The sequence below is a fragment of the Schistocerca nitens genome, chromosome 7 (genome assembly GCF_023898315.1).
Source record: "Schistocerca nitens isolate TAMUIC-IGC-003100 chromosome 7, iqSchNite1.1, whole genome shotgun sequence".
In the NCBI taxonomy this organism is placed as follows: Eukaryota; Metazoa; Arthropoda; class Insecta; order Orthoptera; family Acrididae; genus Schistocerca; species Schistocerca nitens.
The window spans coordinates 226,189,061-226,206,777 of NC_064620.1; the positions used below are offsets into that span (position 1 = coordinate 226,189,061).

Genomic DNA, 17,717 nt, shown 5'->3' on the forward strand with positions numbered 1-17,717 from the left:
TCAAGATGTCCATTGCTGAACTCTGAGAGATAAGAAAATAAAGGTGATGATCTCAGGGAAGATGAATGATGATATTACAAAACTGGGGTGTGGTGTGGTATGGGAGGGGTGGGGGGAGTTGGAGAGGGGTATGAGGATGATGCACATAAAAGTCCTAAAGTCACCTTTATCCAGCAGTGGATGTCTAATGTCTGAATAATATTGTAAATATAATAAAAGATCAAAACGAGGGCACAGCAAAGAGTCTGCTACAAGGGTCATTATTGCAATTTATGGCAGAATGAGTAAAGAGAGAAGAGAAAAAATATGGAATTAACCAACAGGAGATACTGTACTTTGACTAAGAATAATAATACAATCTAATATAAATGTGACACCTTTTGAGAAGAGTACGAGTCTTTCAGCTGTTGTCATTGCCTCAGATCTGTAGAACACTGGCAGAAAAATGAACACAGGTGTCCACCAAGTATGGTCCTAACCTCTGACAATGCTGATGAGCAGTCACTGTCTGCGACAAAGTAGATGCAGCTCTCGCCAATCATCACTTCACCAGGCACCTCCCGTGCAGGTGTGACGATGCGAGCTGTTGTCATGTGGCGAATCTTCTCATTGGTGTGCAGGCGCTCGATCATGACGGTGGAAACACGTGGCTGCTGCTGTGATGTATCACGTTCCAAGAGGTATGCCAGTGGCTCACCTTCCAGCTCATCGCCTAGAAATTAGCACATCATCATTACAATTAGGAAAAGAGACAAATTGTTAAGCACTTTCACTCAAGACTTTAGCTAAATCATATCCCTTTCTCTCATGATATAGACATCTTGCGTTTCTGCTTGTGACTAGAACAGCAAACAAGTTGTGTAATTTTCATCTATCATTATTAGTTACATGAATTTTTAAGTTTTAGCTAATACTCATCTAATATTGTTGTTAATGAACAATAAAGATCATTAATATTTCTTTGACAGATTTAATGCTGTATTTACCCTTATTTTGGTGGAATACTTCAAAACCACCAAATTGCTCTTCAAGTTTCTTTATACTAGTTTACCCCTCTTCTTGATTACATTCCCAAATTAAGCCACATTTTGTCTCCAGGTACTTTGAGTAACTTATTGAGCCATTTTACTTTATAACTTATTTGTCTGGAAATTTTTTACATCCCTACCAAGATCTTCAACCTCATTGAACATCCTTTTTCATGCTTGTAAACCTGAAAGCTCATCTGCTTTCTCATTGTTGGCCTCCTCCAAACTAATGTTCATTCCCAGAAAAAGAGGGTGCTGCTCTTCTGCTTTTTAATTTTTATTTTATGTGTGTGCTTTGTGTGTGTGCTACCAAGATACCAGAATCCAAAATGGGCAGTGGGAGGATGAATGAAACTGTTACACAGTTTAAGGGTAGTAGATTTGTTTAAGTTGCAATATTTGAAACATTCCAATCACAACTGGTGAAAAGCACCAAAAAAATTATACTCAACAGCATGTGGAAAGCATGAAGACTGTCAAGAACAAAGAACTACAGTGGCTCAAAAGTACGAATAAAGAACACTGCTTGGCAAGGAACTGGTATCTTCAAATTAAATTTTTTAATGGCACAGTGCTGGGATTTCGAGAATGTTACACCCCTTTCCAAGCTCAGAAATCTCACCTGTAGAAGTATACTGGACAGTCTGTTCATGATGTGAGTGCTTTAAGGTAGTCGCACCATCTGTATTATTATATGAAGATGGTGTGAAGGAAAGGGACTAGACTGCAAATTCATCCATCCCTTCATCTGTTAAGCGGCAAACCATGAGTAGCCATCAAGGGAAGGAGGCGAAAGGCATATTCTTGAAAGCCTAAGTCTAACTAAGATGATGATAAACAGAGGTAAAATACAAAAAGAGACAGCACAGACATGTCATTAAGAGATCAGTCAACACAAGGCATTATAACCAAGAAAAGAAAAGAGAACAGGATGGGCCACCCAGTAATGGCCACCAACGGACCCCTGGAGGGGTTGGGAGAGCTGGAGAGGGGTGCCCCACAAACCCCACAGGCAGTCAATGGTACCAAAAAGCATTATCTTACAGGGCTGAATAGAAACTACCTCTGCGGGCAAAACGTAACATCAGGTCAAACGAGTTGGTGTCATCTGATAGCATGAGAGGGAGCATGTCAGAAAGATTAGGATGCTGCCTCAAAGCAGCCAAATTAAGGCAGTCTATGAGTAAGTGGGCCACCATCAGGAGGGCTCTGCATCGGCAGTGTGGGGGATCCTCACATCTGAGAATGTGGCCGTGGGTCAGCCAAGTGTGGCCAGTGCAGAGTCTATAGAGGACAATGGATTCACTGCGAGAAGCATGCAGGGAAGATTGCCACATATTTATGGTCTCCTTAAGTGTCCTCAATTTGTTTGGGGAGACCAGGATATACCAATATGAGCTTCAGACTTCCAGCAATCTATGGCATATAAGTGACCAAAGGTCAGGTAATGGGACTCCTATTTCCAGAATCAGCATCCTGGCAGGCAGCTTGGCCTATCAGTCTGCTCATTCATTTCACAAAATCCCAACACGATCGGGGTTCCAAACGAAAACAAAAGGCTGCCCAAGTTGATGGAGGCCAGAGACAAGACCCTGGATAGACATAACTAGTGGGTGAGAAGAGTAGCACTGGACTACAGCGTGAAGGCTGCTAAGGGAGTCACTACAGATTAGGATACTCTTGCCAGTGCAAGAATGAACATGGCTAAGTGCTAATTTAATGTCCATCAATTCAGCAGTGAAGACAGTGCAGCCGTCTGGCAGAAAGTGGAGTTCACTGTACAGTGCATACGTGAATGGAAAGCCCGTTTTTCCATCAACTGTTGAGCCATCTGTGACTATCAATTCTGAACCCATATACTTCTCAAGGACCGCCAAGAACAGGTGACAACAGTGGAGGAAGTTGCAGTCCCAAACAGAGACACTGGAGACGTCCAGCAACTGTGGGAGGTGGAGCACCCTTCCAGGGAAAAGGACACAATAGTTGGGATGCCTGGAGAAACTATGAATGTGTATAGCATAATTCAGCAGCTGTTGTTGTTGGCACCTGATAGGTAATGGAGGGAATCCAGCCTTGACTAGTAGGCTGTTCACAGGGCTAGTTTGGAAGGCTTCTGTCACACACCTGACTCCACAATGATGAATAGGATTCAATATCTGCAAAGCTGAGGGTGATGCTGAACCATATCCAAGACTCCCATAATCAAAATGGGACAGAATCAGGGCTTTGTAGAGACACAAAAGGGTAGAGTGATCTGCACCCCAGCTAGTGTTACCAAGGCAGTGGAGTGTACTGCGCTGTTGCTAGTATTTTCGCTTAAGTTGGCGAAGGTGGGGAAGCCACGTCAGCCAGGAATCGAAGACTAGTCCCAGAAAGCGGTGTGTTTCAACTACGGCGGGTGGGCAGTATGAAGGCAGCAGAAGTGCGTAACACAAGTCTTGGTGGCTCAAAACCAAAAGCCATGTGTAGGAGCCCATGACTGTGCCTTTCATATGGCATCCTATAGGTGACACCCAGCAACAACTACACTAGAGGAGCAAGAATAAAAGCAAAAATTGTCAGCATGTAAGGAGGGCGATACTGAAGACTCCACTGCTGCTGCTAGACCATCAATAGTCTGCAGAAATAGGGGGATGTTCAGTACAGGCCCCTGTGCGATCCTATTCTCTTGGATATGGGGGTAACTGAGTGAAGCATCCACTTGAACCTGGAATGTATGGTTCAACACGAAGTTCTTGACAAAAATTGGGAGTGAACCCTGGAGACACCACTCATATAATGTAGTAAGGACATGGAGACACCGTGTCATGTCATGAGCCTACTGTTGGTCGAAACAGACAGCAATGAGGTGCTGACGACTCCAAGTAAACAAAATTATCAGTAGTGGAGCAGCCTTTGTGAAAACTATCGTGAGATACAGCCAAAAGGCCACAAGACTCAGGGAATCAACAAAGCCTTTTGCTCACCATGCGTTCAAGCAACTTACAGAGAATGTTGGTAAGGATGACTGGGCGATAACTGTCCATATTCAGGGGGTTCTTATTTAGTTTCAGTACTGGAAATATCGAACTTTCTCACTCTCATTCCAGAACTGATTAAAGAGGACAAGGATGTGATGCTGACAATTCACTGAGAGATGTTTCAGCATTTGGTTGTGGATGCAGTCTGACCCTGGAGTCATATCGCGGCTACGGGCAACGGCACTGGAGAGTTCACGTTCACTGTAAGGAGCATTATATGGCTCCAGGTTGTGGATAATAAAAGATAAGCACATTCGCTCCTCCCACTGTTTTATGAGCTGAAAGTCGGGGTGGTAGTTCTCAGATGCATACGCATAAGCATAATGCTAAGCAAAACTCTCGGAGACAGTGTCTGGATCAGAATAAATGGTAAAATCTAAGGACATACTTGGCACATCTGCAGGGGACTGTAAACTGTAGAGTTGGCTTATCTTTGCCCATACCTGTGATGGAGCGGTACATGATCCCATGGTGGAAATGTACTGTTTCATGGATTCTTACTTTCATTGTTTTATGAGATAGCAAACATGGGCACAGAGCCATTCAAAGGCAATGAGGTTATACAGTGAAGGTTGTCACTTATAGCATTCGAGAGCCCACCTAAAATCTATAATGACTGCAGCAATGTTTGGGCCCACCAGAGTACCACCTTCGAATGGGGGAATCCCAAGAAAGAGGGGATGACCTGTTGGCTGCCAAAAGAATAGCTGCCAACAGCCGCATCGAAACAGCATTGTGACAGAGACCTAAGGACAACAGCAGAGGTGAACCCATCCCAGTCAGCATTAGGGAGAATCCATCTGGGCGGGAGTCCAGGGGAGCAATGCTGACGAAGGGACAGGAAGATCGGGTAGTGGTCATCAGCACACAAGTCATCATGGGCCATTCAGTGGATAAATAGTAGAAGACAGGACTGCAAAAGAAGAGATCAATGACCACATCCACACTGAAGTGCGTCAGGGCACCAGAGTTCAAGAAACAAAGATCATGTTGTGCCAGCAAAATTTCAATGTTTTTACCATGGCCAGTGATCACTGTTCCACCTCACAAAGGGTTATGGGCATTGAAGTCTCCCAAGACTAGGAATGGTTTATTTGTTTTGTTTTTTGAGTTGGAAAACAACTTTGGTCATACAAGCCTATGTCCGAACCATAGAACATGAAGATGAAAGAGGAATTAAAAGTGACTACACATTACGCACAATCAACAGAAGGTTGGTTGGTTGGTTTGTGTGGTTGAAGGAACCAGACTACAAAGCCCATCGGTCCCTGTTTCCACGATAATGAAACACCCACAAGGAAGAAAAACAAGCAACAGAGATGACAAGGGATGACACAGAACAAGAAAGACATAGACAAAGACCAGAAAAGTGGAATTAAAAGCACACAGAGTGTTACAGTGGTTGGCCGAGCATGGAAACAAAAAAACGAAAAGCCAACCAACAAGACAGACACTAAAAACCTCAATCCAAAACCATAGGCCAAAGGCCAGACTCAACACAAAAAGAGAGACAAACCCTCAGATCGAGTGATAAAAGCCCCCTGCTCGAATAAAACTCAAAACTAAGCCTGCCATTGCAGCGACATCCGATAAAAGGGCAGGGAGCGTATCAGACAGTGCAAACGTTTGCCTGAGCACAGTTAAAAGCGGACAGGGCAACAAGATGTGGACCACTGCCAACGCTGATCCACAGCGACATAGAGGTGGGTTCATGCAGCGCAATATATGACCATACGTCAGGCAGGTGTGGCCAATGCGTAGCTGGCAGAGAACAACTGAGTCCTTGCGAGAGGCATGCAAGGAGGAGCGCCACACACCTGTAGTCTCCTTAATGACCCGAAGTTTGTTGGGGGAGGGCAGGGTGCGCCACTCATCACCCCATGTACCAAGGACTTTTTGCTGCAATACTGACTGGAGATCACATTCCAGATGGCCAATCTCCAGGGCTGGTGCACTGATAGCCTGTTTGGCAAGCGTGTCAACACGTTCATTACCTGGGATGCTGACATGACCCGGGATCCACACAAAAACCACGGAGTGCCAACAACGGGCAAGAGTATGGATGGAATCCTGGATAGCCATCACCAGACAAGAGCAAGGAAAACGCTGGTCGATATTTCGTAAACGACTCAGGGAGTCACTACAGATAATGAAGGACTCACCTGAGCAGGAGCGGATATACTCTAAGGTGCGAGAGATGGCTACAAGCTCTGCAGTGAAAACACTGCAGGCATCCAGCAACGAGCGTTGTTCAGAATGATCCCCAACAGTAAAAACATAAACAACTCAACCAGCAACCATTGAACCATCAGTATAGACTAAGGTGGAGCCGGAAAATGCGGCAAGGGTGGAAAGAAAGCGGCGGCGGAGAGCCTCAGGAGTGACTGCGTCTTTCAAATCTTGCGCCAAATCCAGCTGAAGGCATGGGCGGGGCACACACCATGGGAGTATGTGTACATTGGCCCAGAAAAGAGGGGGGAAAGGGAAAAGCTCTAGCCCAGAGACAAGAGACCAGACGCGACCCACAATCGTACACCCTGATTGGGGCCGCCGTTCTCGAAGATCGACGACCGAGTTGGGGAACAAGAGACAGTAATTTGGATGCCCCCAAGCTCAAGCATGTACAGCATAAGTGGCCAGTAGTCGTTCATGCTGGATCCGCAATGGAGATATACCAGCCTCCACAAGTAGGCTGTTGACAGGGCTTATGTGGAAAGCTACAGTTGTGAGTCGGATCCCGCAGTGAAGTATGGGATCACGCAACCGCAATGCAGTAGGCGATGCCAAGCTGTAAGCCAGGCTCCCATAATCGAGACGGGACTGAATCAACACCTGATACAGTCGTAGAAGGGTAGACCAATTGGCACCCCCAGCTGGTGTGACTCAAGCAGCGAAGAGCGTTGAGATGCCACCAGCACGTTTGTTTAAGCTGCTGAATATGAGGGAGCCAAGTCAACCGGGTATCAAATAGCAATCCCCAAAAACGATGTGTCTCCACCACAGCAAGAGGTTCACTATTAAGATAAAGCCCTGTCTCAGGGTGAACAGGGCGACGCCGACAGAACTGCGTGACGCAAGTCTTGGTGGCCGAAAACCAGAAGCCGCGCATTACAGCCCAAGACTGCACCTTGCAGATAGCGCCCTGCAGCTTCTGTTTAGCAACTGCAATTCCAGCGGAGCTATAGTACAGGTAAAAGCCGTCAGCATACAAAGAAGCTGATACGGATGTTCCCACAGCTGCAGCGAGCCCATTGACAGCAACTAAAAAGAGACACACACTCAAGACAGAGCCTTGCGGGACCCCATTCTCCTGGACTTGGGAGGAACTATGGGAGGAACCAACTTGCATGTGGAAGGAATGAAGCGACAGAAAATTTTGAATAAAAATTGGGAGTGGGCCCCTGAGACCCCACCCATGAAGCATGGTGAGGATCTGATGTCGCCACGTTGTATCGTATGCCTTCCACATGTAAAAAAGACGGCAACCAGATGCTGACAGCGGGCAAAGGCTATATGGATGGCAGACTCAAGGCAGACCAGATTATCAGTGGCAGAGCGGCCCTTTCGGAACCCAGCCTGAGATGGAGCCAGAAGGCCCCGAGACTCAAGTAGCCAACTCAATCTCTGGCTCACCATGCATTTGAGCATCTTGCACAGAACATGGGTGAGGTTAATGGGGCAGTAGCTGTCCACTTCCAGTGGGTTCTTGCCCGGTTTCAAAACTGGTATGACGATGCTTGTAGATGCTTTCCCGCCATTGTGATGGGAACTCACCCTCAACCCAGATACAGTTGAAAAGGACAAAGAGATGTTGCTGGTCGTCCACCGAGAGGTGTCAGAGCATCTGATAGTTGATGTGATCTGGCCCAGGAGCCGTATCAGGGCAAGCAGCTAGAGCACTTTGGGATTCCCACTCACTGAATGGAGCACTGTACGATTTGGGGTGGCACGTTTGGAATGAAAGGCTCCGACGTTCCAACCACTCTTTCAGGGAGCAGAAGCCCAGCAGGTAATTCGTAGAAGCGGAACTCTGAGCATAATGCTCTGCTAAGAGTTCTGCAATCGTGTCTGATTCAGTACAGACTGCTCCATTAAGGGAAAGCCCAGGTGCACTGATATCCATAGTCGCCTAATCTTGGTCCAAATCTGCGATGGAGAGGTACAGATGCCAATGGTGGAGGCATACCTTTCTCAGCACTCCTGCTTCTGTCAGTAATAAGGCATCGGGTTTGGGCATGGAGCCACTTAAAGGTAATCAGGTGTTCCAGTGATTGGTGCTGCTTATGAAGTTGGAGGGCCTGCCGGCAATCTCAAATCGCCTCAGCGATCTCCAGTGACCACCAAGGCACAGTCTTCCGCTGAGGGGACCCATAAGAACAAGGAATTGCAGATTCTGCTGCAGAAACTATGCTGGTGATTATCGTGTGAACCACCACATCAATGGGTCATGAGAAAGAGGCTCAACAGTGGCAATGGAGGCCTTATTGAAAGCCCATCTGGGAAGGCACCCAGAAGAGTGATGCTATGGCAGTGACAGAATGATTGGAAAATGGTCACTACCGCACAAGTCATCATGCACACTCCATTAGACAAACAGTAGAAGGCCAGGGCTGCAGACCGAAAGGTCGATAGCTGAGTACGCCCCATGCGCCCACACTGAAATGTGTGGAGGCACTATTATTTAAGAGAGAAAGGTTGAGCTGTGCCAACACTTTGTCAACAACAGTGCCTTGGCTTGTTGGCACCAGTCCACCCCACAAAGAGTTATGGGTGTTAAAGTCACCCAGTAACAGAAAAGGTGGCGGCAGTTGGGCTATCAGCGCAGCCAATACATGCTGTGGGACATCACTATTCAGTGGAAGATAGAGACTGCAGACAGTAATAGCCTGAGTCATCCACACCCGAACAGCGACAGCCTCTAAAGGTGTTTGAAGAGGTACACACTCGCTGTAAAGAGAGTTAAGGACATAGACACAGACTCCATCAGATATCCTCGCATAAGCTGACCGATTCTTATAATAACCCTGATAGCCACGGAGCGCAGGGGTTCGCATTGCTGGAAACCAAGTTTCCTGGAGAGCAAAGCAGATGAAAGGGTGAAGGCTGATAAGTTGTCGGAGCTCAGCAAGGAGGTGGAAAAAACTGCCGCAATTCCACTGGACGATGGTACTATCGTGAGGTTGGGAAGGCAATGATCATTCATTGAGGCGGTTTACGCTTCAGGGTCACGTACTGCAACCATCTAATTTCCTGAGGAGTCAATATCCATTGTGTCTGAGGGTCCGGTGAGATCTAGGTCCTCAGCGGACGCCAGAATCTCCACCTCATCCTCAGACGCAGAGCTTGTAGGTAGTGGTGGTGTGGGTGCCACCGCAATTTCCTTGTTCTTGGGGGTCTTCAGTTTCGATTTCTCACTGTTCCTTGGGGTGCTCTAGCTGGGAGGGCTTCTTTGATTCAGCCGGGACTGAGGAGGACTGTGAAGCCCTATGACCAGCTACCTGTGGCTGCTTTGCCACTGGTAGGAACCTAGGAAGGGAGTGACCCAAGGGACCCCTTCTGAGCGAGAGAAGCAGATGAAGACTTACACTTCTCCGGATTAGAAGTGTGGACTGATGTCTCTGATGGTTGGGGGGGGGGGGGGGGGGGGTGCTGCTCCCAAGGTAGGTGGTGCGGAATCAACAGGGAGGGAAGTGCCCCCCACCGTCAAGGGGGCAGGTGTAGTCTTACGGCTCTGAGAGCTTGGTTGGTTTATGCAACGGATGGGGCTGTAACAGTAGTGATAGTGGCGGCTTAAGATGTAGTCACGCACACAGGATGGAGCCTTTCAAATTTCCTTTTAGCCTCGGTATGGGTCAGTCAGTCCAGGGTCTTGTATTCCATTATTTTCCTTTCCTTCTGTAGAATCATACAGTCTGGCGAGCAAGGGGAATGGTGCTCTCCACAGTTGACACAGATGAGAGGCAGAGCACATGTAGATGTAGATGTAGATGTAGAAGTATTGGGATGTGATGGACGACCAAAATCTCGACATACGAAGCTGGAAGTACAGCGGGAAGACATGGCCTAACCTCCAACACTTAAAGCACTGCATTGGGAGAGGGATATACGGCTTGACATCACAGCGGTAGACCATCACCTTCACCTTCTCAGGTAATGTGTCACACTCGAAGGTCAAGATGAAGGCACCGGTGGCAAACTGATTATCGCTCGGACCCTGGTGGACGTGCCAGACGAAATGGACACCTCATTGCTCTAACTTGGCGTGCAGCTTGTTATTGGACTGCAAAAGAAGATCACTGTGGAAGATAATACCCTGGCCCAAATTTAAGCTCTTATGGGGCATGACAGTAACAGAAACCTCCCCCAGGTTGTCACAAGAGAGTAATGTCCGTGACTGGACAGAGGATGCTGCTTTTATCAAGACTGACCCAGATCGCATTTTGGATAAGCCTTACACCTCCCCAAACTTGTCTTCTACATGATCTACAAAGAACTGAGGCTTCATGGACACAAAGGATTCCCCATCAGTTATACATACCAGGTACCAGGGAGAATAAGCTTCGCTGCCATCCTTAGCCCGGCGTTCCTCCCATGGTGTGGCCAGGTAGGGGAACGATTGGTGGTTGTATTTCTTAGAATTAAAGGTAGACCTCAACCGCTTAGAGATTTCTGGCAGCGGGCCACCAGCAAGAGATGACGTACCACGTTTCATTGCTTATCTACATCTACGTGATTACTCTGCTAATCACAATAAAGTGCCTGGCAGAGGGTTCAATGAACCACCTTCAAGCTGTCTCTCTACCGTTCCACTCTCAAATACCATAGAGGATCCAGAGACTGGAGCCAGTAAGACAAGGGAATGTAAGTCTTAAGCATCTGGGAATTATGATACCATCAAATGAAAAAAGTAAAAATGACATAAATAATAAAACAGGGCACGGACAAGAGGATCATACAAGAACTGAACTCGGTCCCATGGAATAACAAAAAGGATCAAGAGGCAATATATCATTACACACGATGCTGAAAGTAAACACTCTACAACAAACACTGAACAGAACGTGAATATCCCACATATAGCAACCAAGGAAAGACTGCTCGATGAGCTAAAGGAAATGGAATTCTTAAGCAACAAAAAGTGCTTTCTTAAACAGATTTTAAACTGAACAGAGTGAGTTTATCTAGAAAGAGTATTTTGGAATTTTTAAGGAGATGCATTAATGATCTTGATATTTTGACATCATTTGTGCTAAAGTATAATGCATCACTATACAGAAACAAGGAGTCACTCTGACAGTTACTACCTCATGTAAAACCAAGAAGACAGTGGGATCGCTTCCGCATGACCCATCTGTGCTCGTCCACAAGATACCAGTGACTCAAGATGACAAGAAGTTGGAGTGCAACTTAAGAAAAAGACTCCAGGTAGCTGCAATGAAATCAGTGGTGATGCAACGTGTCCCCCTGTCATTTAGTAGCTTGCATTTTATTTGCTTAATTACTTCATAATTTACTGATGCATATCTTTCCATTATCAAATGGCAGCTGCACATTTAGAATATGTAGTCTATACCTTCTAATAAACTCTTCCTATATTTTATGATTATCATTAAGGTAAGTCTTTTATTATGTATAATTTTCTGTTTGTGTGATAAATTCGATCATGAAACTGTGCATTCTTTTGTGTGCCCTCTAGAAGATGTGTTTTTGTCTCCATCTTAAATAGTAGCATCACAAAACACACCGTAGTTCTCACGACGCAGTACATGTTTGTAGTACATGAGATAAGTTACTCACAAAATGAAATTTTGAGGATATGTTCTCTGTCACTTTCTTTTCTTCTTGTATAGTACATATTTAATGTAAATACACTTTTTTTGGACAATATTTTTTCTCTGAGTTTTAGATGTGAGGACAATTCCTCTAACATCTGAAACCAGTCACCATTTTATAAATGTGCAATAAAGATAAATAAATGTCATATAAAAAATTAAGTTCATATGCATCACAAAGGAACAGCGAACTAATGATGTATATTTAAAGAGACACATAACTATTGACACAGGCTGCCAAAACTACTGAAGGTAGTGTCATATTTTAATCTCTGTGGATTTATAACAACTGTTAATCACAGACAAGCTTCAAAGTCAGAAACTAAGTTTCATAACCACAATAATGTTCCTGTCAGCAAGGGCAAATCTTAGAGGGACAGAAGGAGACATCATAGAAGGGGCTCCATAAATATTCAGCATACAATGAGGCAGGTCACTCGGGCAGCCCTGGCCAACAGTAGAAGCTCAGATGCAGGCTACTTAGCACAGTTGTCTGCATTGGGCCACAATGATGCATTGCTCAGCTTGGCACATGGTGAGCACATCTGCAGCAGCCAGAGGGTTAATGAGAATGATTCCCACAAAGACTTTGACTATATTATATATCAAATGAAATTTATCACCAACATTGTCATTTAATTCCTGCGCAGTAATCCAAATCACCTTTGGCATTGCACGATTTCCACTGACACTGACTGTATTATATATTCAATGAAATTTATTACTAAAATTGTCATTTAATTCCAGTGCAATAATCCAGATCACCTTTGGGACTGTATTATCTACATCCATGTATATGTTATGTTCTGCAAGCCACTTTACGGCACAAAGCAGAGGTTCAAATGGCTCTGAGCACTATGGATTTAAAATCAGAGGTCATCAGTCCCCTAGAAATTAGAACTACTTAAACCTACCGAACCTAAGGACATCACACACATCCATGCCCCTGGCAGGATTCGAACCTGCGACTGTAGCGGTCGCGTGTGTAACGTTCCCTGGCATTTTCACAGTTTATTTGTACCATATACGCCGCTCTGGGCAAGTTGTATATATCGTAATTATTGAACAAAAATATTACTTAATGTGGTATTAATTATTCTCCTTATATTTTTATTGTAATATTTCTCTGTATTTAGGATAGGAATTTTTCTGTATTTATTTTGTGAATGTAAAATGTGTCAGTATTTGCTGTATCAGAGATATCGCATTTTGCCAGAAATCAATTTACAAAGAAATGTTAATAGTCGGGAAATGCTATATAAGGACTAAACATTATGTATTCTTTGGTCTTGTCTGATGAGACGCGATTGAGGTTGGACGCTGTGAAAAAGCTTTTAACGAATGTGTAGAAGTCTTTTGTCTCCGTCTGGACTTAGCCGCCATTAGACGATGTGTTACGAATTAATGTGAGTTGAATTGTTGTTTGAGCTAAATATATCAGTATTTATCAAAAGTGTGAATTATTTATGTAAATTAGCTTGCCCACGTCATCTATAAAATTTCTTTAAGAATTTTTCAGCATTTTTTAGCGGTGTTGCTGGGCTGTGCCGCGATCAACAATCGCAGATCTGAAGAGGCGGCACATTTAAAAAATTATCAAACCCGTAAATCGGGAACAGATGCATAAAAATCAATCGTGAATTAAGAAATTGTTCTTTTTTTTCAGTGATCCTGTGGCTGATAAAATTTGAATTAATTATACGTTTGTGCATTCGTAGGCGGATAGTTAATGTTAGTTAACACTGAAATTTAAACAGTTTGGTTCTTTAAAATAACTCAAATGCATAGTGAAGTAGGTTTGATCAGTGATAAATGTCGGCTTGGCAATAATTACAACATTTTCTGCTGATAGAGATAATCTTGTGTTCTATGGCTATTGCCGGGATAAAATTCAGTAAAAATATTTAACAAAAAAAACCACTGCATCAGGAAAGTGTATGCCAAGGCCGAATGATCTAAAGGACTCAATTCTCAACTAAATATTATTATCCAGTTAATATGAGTGCACGTAATATTTTTCTTTAAATGTACGTAATTCTTAAGAAAGTAAAATTTTTTATTACCACACGAAAATAAGAGAACGGTTCTACAACAAAGTTCGCACGAAAGAAAATTAACTTAAAAGCAAAAAGATAAAATTTATTATTCATCATTCTTTAACGAATTCGACATTACGGCGATTTCGTTACAATTGGCGCCCAACGTGGGGCCCGAATATGCAGTGGCCACTAAATACCCGTGAGATAACTAGGGAATTAATATAGTCGAACTTTGTTGGAGAACATTTAATAATTTTTCTATGTATTGTATGTATTTCATAACCAATATTGTGTGGTAATACCTGTGTATGATTTTTTGCATGAGAACACTATGTATCCAGAGGCAAGCTGAAGAAGAGAGCTCATTATTTCGAAAAATTAATTACCTACCACAATATCAGGGGGCAGCTGCACCCAAGATAGATCACCAAAAGGTAAAGCTACATTGTAGTTGTCCTGTGGGTAGTAAGGTAGCCTCAGTGCAGTGTTCTCGGATCATTAGTGGTGTGCTTGTTGTTAGTGCTTTGTTTTAAAATAACAGGACGTTTAAGTAGTTAGTCATTGTAGTATATAGTAAGTGTGTATTAGTTAATGTCCATTTCTTGTGTGATTATGTCAGTGAAACCTGAGTGTTAGGATATTTAGTTCAGATTTTATTTCATTTGCTTACTATGGTTAGACTGCGTAGTCAGAAAGATATCAATATGGATAATGAGCAACAGTCAGTAAGTAGTGATACCGAGTTGGAAAGTGGGACACAAAGTAATGTTAGTGACGTAGTTCAGGAAGTACAATGTGAGAATCTGGGGGCAGAAGGGCAAGAAATGTTGCCACTGCCACCCAGTGATTCAGTTGATAGCGGAAATGCTGTGCAATCTGCAAGCACTGGACACGGACCAGAGAGTGGTGTGATGTCAGAAGTGCAATCATTAAGAGTTATGTTCGAGCGTATGCTCAATTTCCAAGCTGAATTTGCAAGTAAACAAGCAGAGCGCGATAAAGAACGTGATGCCAAACAAGCAGAGCGCGATAGAGAACGTGAAGCTAAACAAGCAGAGCGTGACCGACGCCTGCATGAGAGGGACTTACAGTTGATGCAAACTTTAGAAGTTATGCAAAGTGAGATTGTTAGTTTGAAACAAAAATATGAAACCATACCCAAAACGGTGCAAGAATTAAGCGAAAGAGTAGACAGTATTCAAGTGGCTAATGCCAATATCGTAGAGGAGATCAGTGTCTTGACTAATAGGGTAGAACAACTAGAACTTGACACAACTCAAGTAATTGAGGACAAAGTGACCGAACAAGTGCACAAAGCAGAAAGTAAATTCACAAAGGAAATAGATGAGAAAGTGCACGCCGCAATTGAGGCCAGAGAAGTGGACTCAAAAGCGGATGTGCAAAATCTTAAAAAGATTGTGCAAAAGGACATTCCGCTGTGGCAGCGGAGTGTGGACCGGCGTCTTGCCGAGATGGAACTTAGCTTGCGGCAGGACGAGGCACAGGCGTATGTCACGCCAGGCAGGTCCAACAATGATAGACATATAAATACTGCAGTAAAAAATTGCGACTGCGAGACAGAACAGGCAACCAATGTAAGTGGAACAAATAAATGTCATTCCAAAGTAGTGATTGAAGAAAGTCTGATTAGGAACCGACAGTTTCAGATCTTTACAACGGAGAAGAAATCTGTTCACCCTGTAGTGTTTATCAAGGGATTTAGAAACATTTTGCCTAGCGTTTGGAGTCATACCCAGAAAATACAGTTTGTTATGTCATACATACAAGGAGATGCTGCATTATGGGCAACCGAAGCAGCTGACAGTTGTGATACATATGAGCAATTCGAAAGGGCATTCTTGGCCAAATATTGGTCAACATGTATTCAAGAGAGATTACGGAAGGAGATATATAATCCAGAGCCGTATTCTCCACGACTAGGAAATTTGCGAAAATATTTTGAGAAGTACATTAACAAGACCCGTTACTGGGACGAACAGATTTCATCCCGGGATTTGATCAGACTTTTGAAATCACACTTGCCGATACATGTAAAGGAAAAGCTTATACACGTGCCTGAAAATGATATGGAACATTTCTTGTCTGTTCTGGACTCAATTGACCTGATTCAGGAGGACGTTAAGGCAGCCTCTGAACAGGCTAGAAATAACGGAAACGGTTATAGAAATGGTAGAAATAACACGCCTCCACCAAGTAATCGAAACGGCGGAGGTAATAATAGGAGACAAGAGTATGCACAAAACGGAAATAGGGGTAGAGACCGGAATGGCAATAGTCCGCCGGTGAATAATGACCGAAAGAGGAGGTTCGATGACCGGTATGAAACAAGCCCACCAAGCAATCATAGATGGAAAAATGCCAGGGGGCCGTACAACACTAATACTTATAATGATGCAAACCGAACTTGGCCACAGAACCAGAGGCCCAGTCCGGACCGGCAAAACAGTGATAGATATGACAATAACCGACCGCCACCACAAAATGCGCCAGTTGCGCAACCGTGGCGGCCGACGCAACACAACGTGCACATAGTGGAGGTCAGTGACACAGAGCAGCCACGCCCATCCACTAGCAATAATTCAACAAACTAGATGCAGCCGAGATACGCTCTCCATCGTCGGCTGAGGTTTGGAGTGAGAGCAGCCCGACACAGAACAAAACGCCGAACAAAATCTGTATCCTTAGGTATAATGACGGGGTACAGATGGGAGACGAACTAATAACTGAACCATCCACGTGCATAAAGGAACACAAAGACAAAGTACAAGCGATAATAGAGATCAAAATTAACAATATTGATGTGCAAGCGGTTGTAGATACAGGTGCTACTGTCAGTGTTATGAGTATGGACTTATTCAAGGTACTGGGGAAGGAAAGGCGTATGCTGACTTTTCCCGTGAATAATTGTAAAGTCACTGGAGCCATAAGTGCACAGCGACAAATAATTAAACTCCAAGTGCGGGTAGAGATGTATATAGGGGAAGAAGCCATAGCGAGCTCATTCCTGGTAGTAAAGGGTTTAAAAGTAGCCTGCATTTTGGGGGTAGATTTTTTAAGAGAAAGGGACGCAATAATCGACCTTTCTCGTGGAAAATTAAGTTTGATGAATGCTGGTAGGAGAATAGAATTGTCCATGCTCAGATTCGGAGAGGTACCTGTACCTAAATGTAATGCTATTAATATAAAATGTAGGAATCAGTCGATACTACATTTAGACAATCATTGTCTAGGACAGGATCTCTATTATCCTGACATACAAGTTGATCAATCAAAAGCGAATATGGACGCATTAGTGAACAAAGTGTCACAGTCCGAAAATTTGAATTCTATGCAACAGCAGGATTTGGTACAGTTATTATTTAATTATACAGATTTGTTAAGGGATATCAGTACAATATCGAGGTAAAGCCTCACAAAACTTACTGTCGAGCCTCATACTCCATTCCTTAGTCCAAGAAGGAAATAGTAGCTATCTCTCAGCAGATCCCCACTCACGGAGAGTACGGGGACTGGATTCGTGTAAGGATGTAAAAGTATTCCTACAGCAAAAGACTAATAGTCCTATGTGGACACCACTCTTTTGTAAAATGAACATTAATGATGTGTGATCTTTAGAGATAATGTGTACTAGTGTAGAAGTGTTTAGTTATAAGAATATGATTGACTTTCTCATGTGTATGGATATTTGTGTTATGTACTCTTTTAATTTGTGTTATCTAAAACATGCTCTAAATGTTTGCACAGATAATCTGATTAGTGCAATTATTTGTAGTGTTA

General features: G+C 43.8%; 1 protein-coding gene across 1 annotated transcript in view; it reads right to left on the reverse strand.

Annotated features, from left to right (window-relative positions):
- Nucleotides 1-17,717, reverse strand: part of LOC126194954 (lysosomal-trafficking regulator) — a 304,398-nt gene that overhangs the window by 101,797 nt on the left and 184,884 nt on the right. Inside the window, exon 21 of the mRNA XM_049933343.1 lies at nt 480-712. Within this exon, the coding sequence (XP_049789300.1) occupies nt 480-712 (233 nt within the window). The remainder of the gene's footprint in view (nt 1-479; nt 713-17,717) is intronic.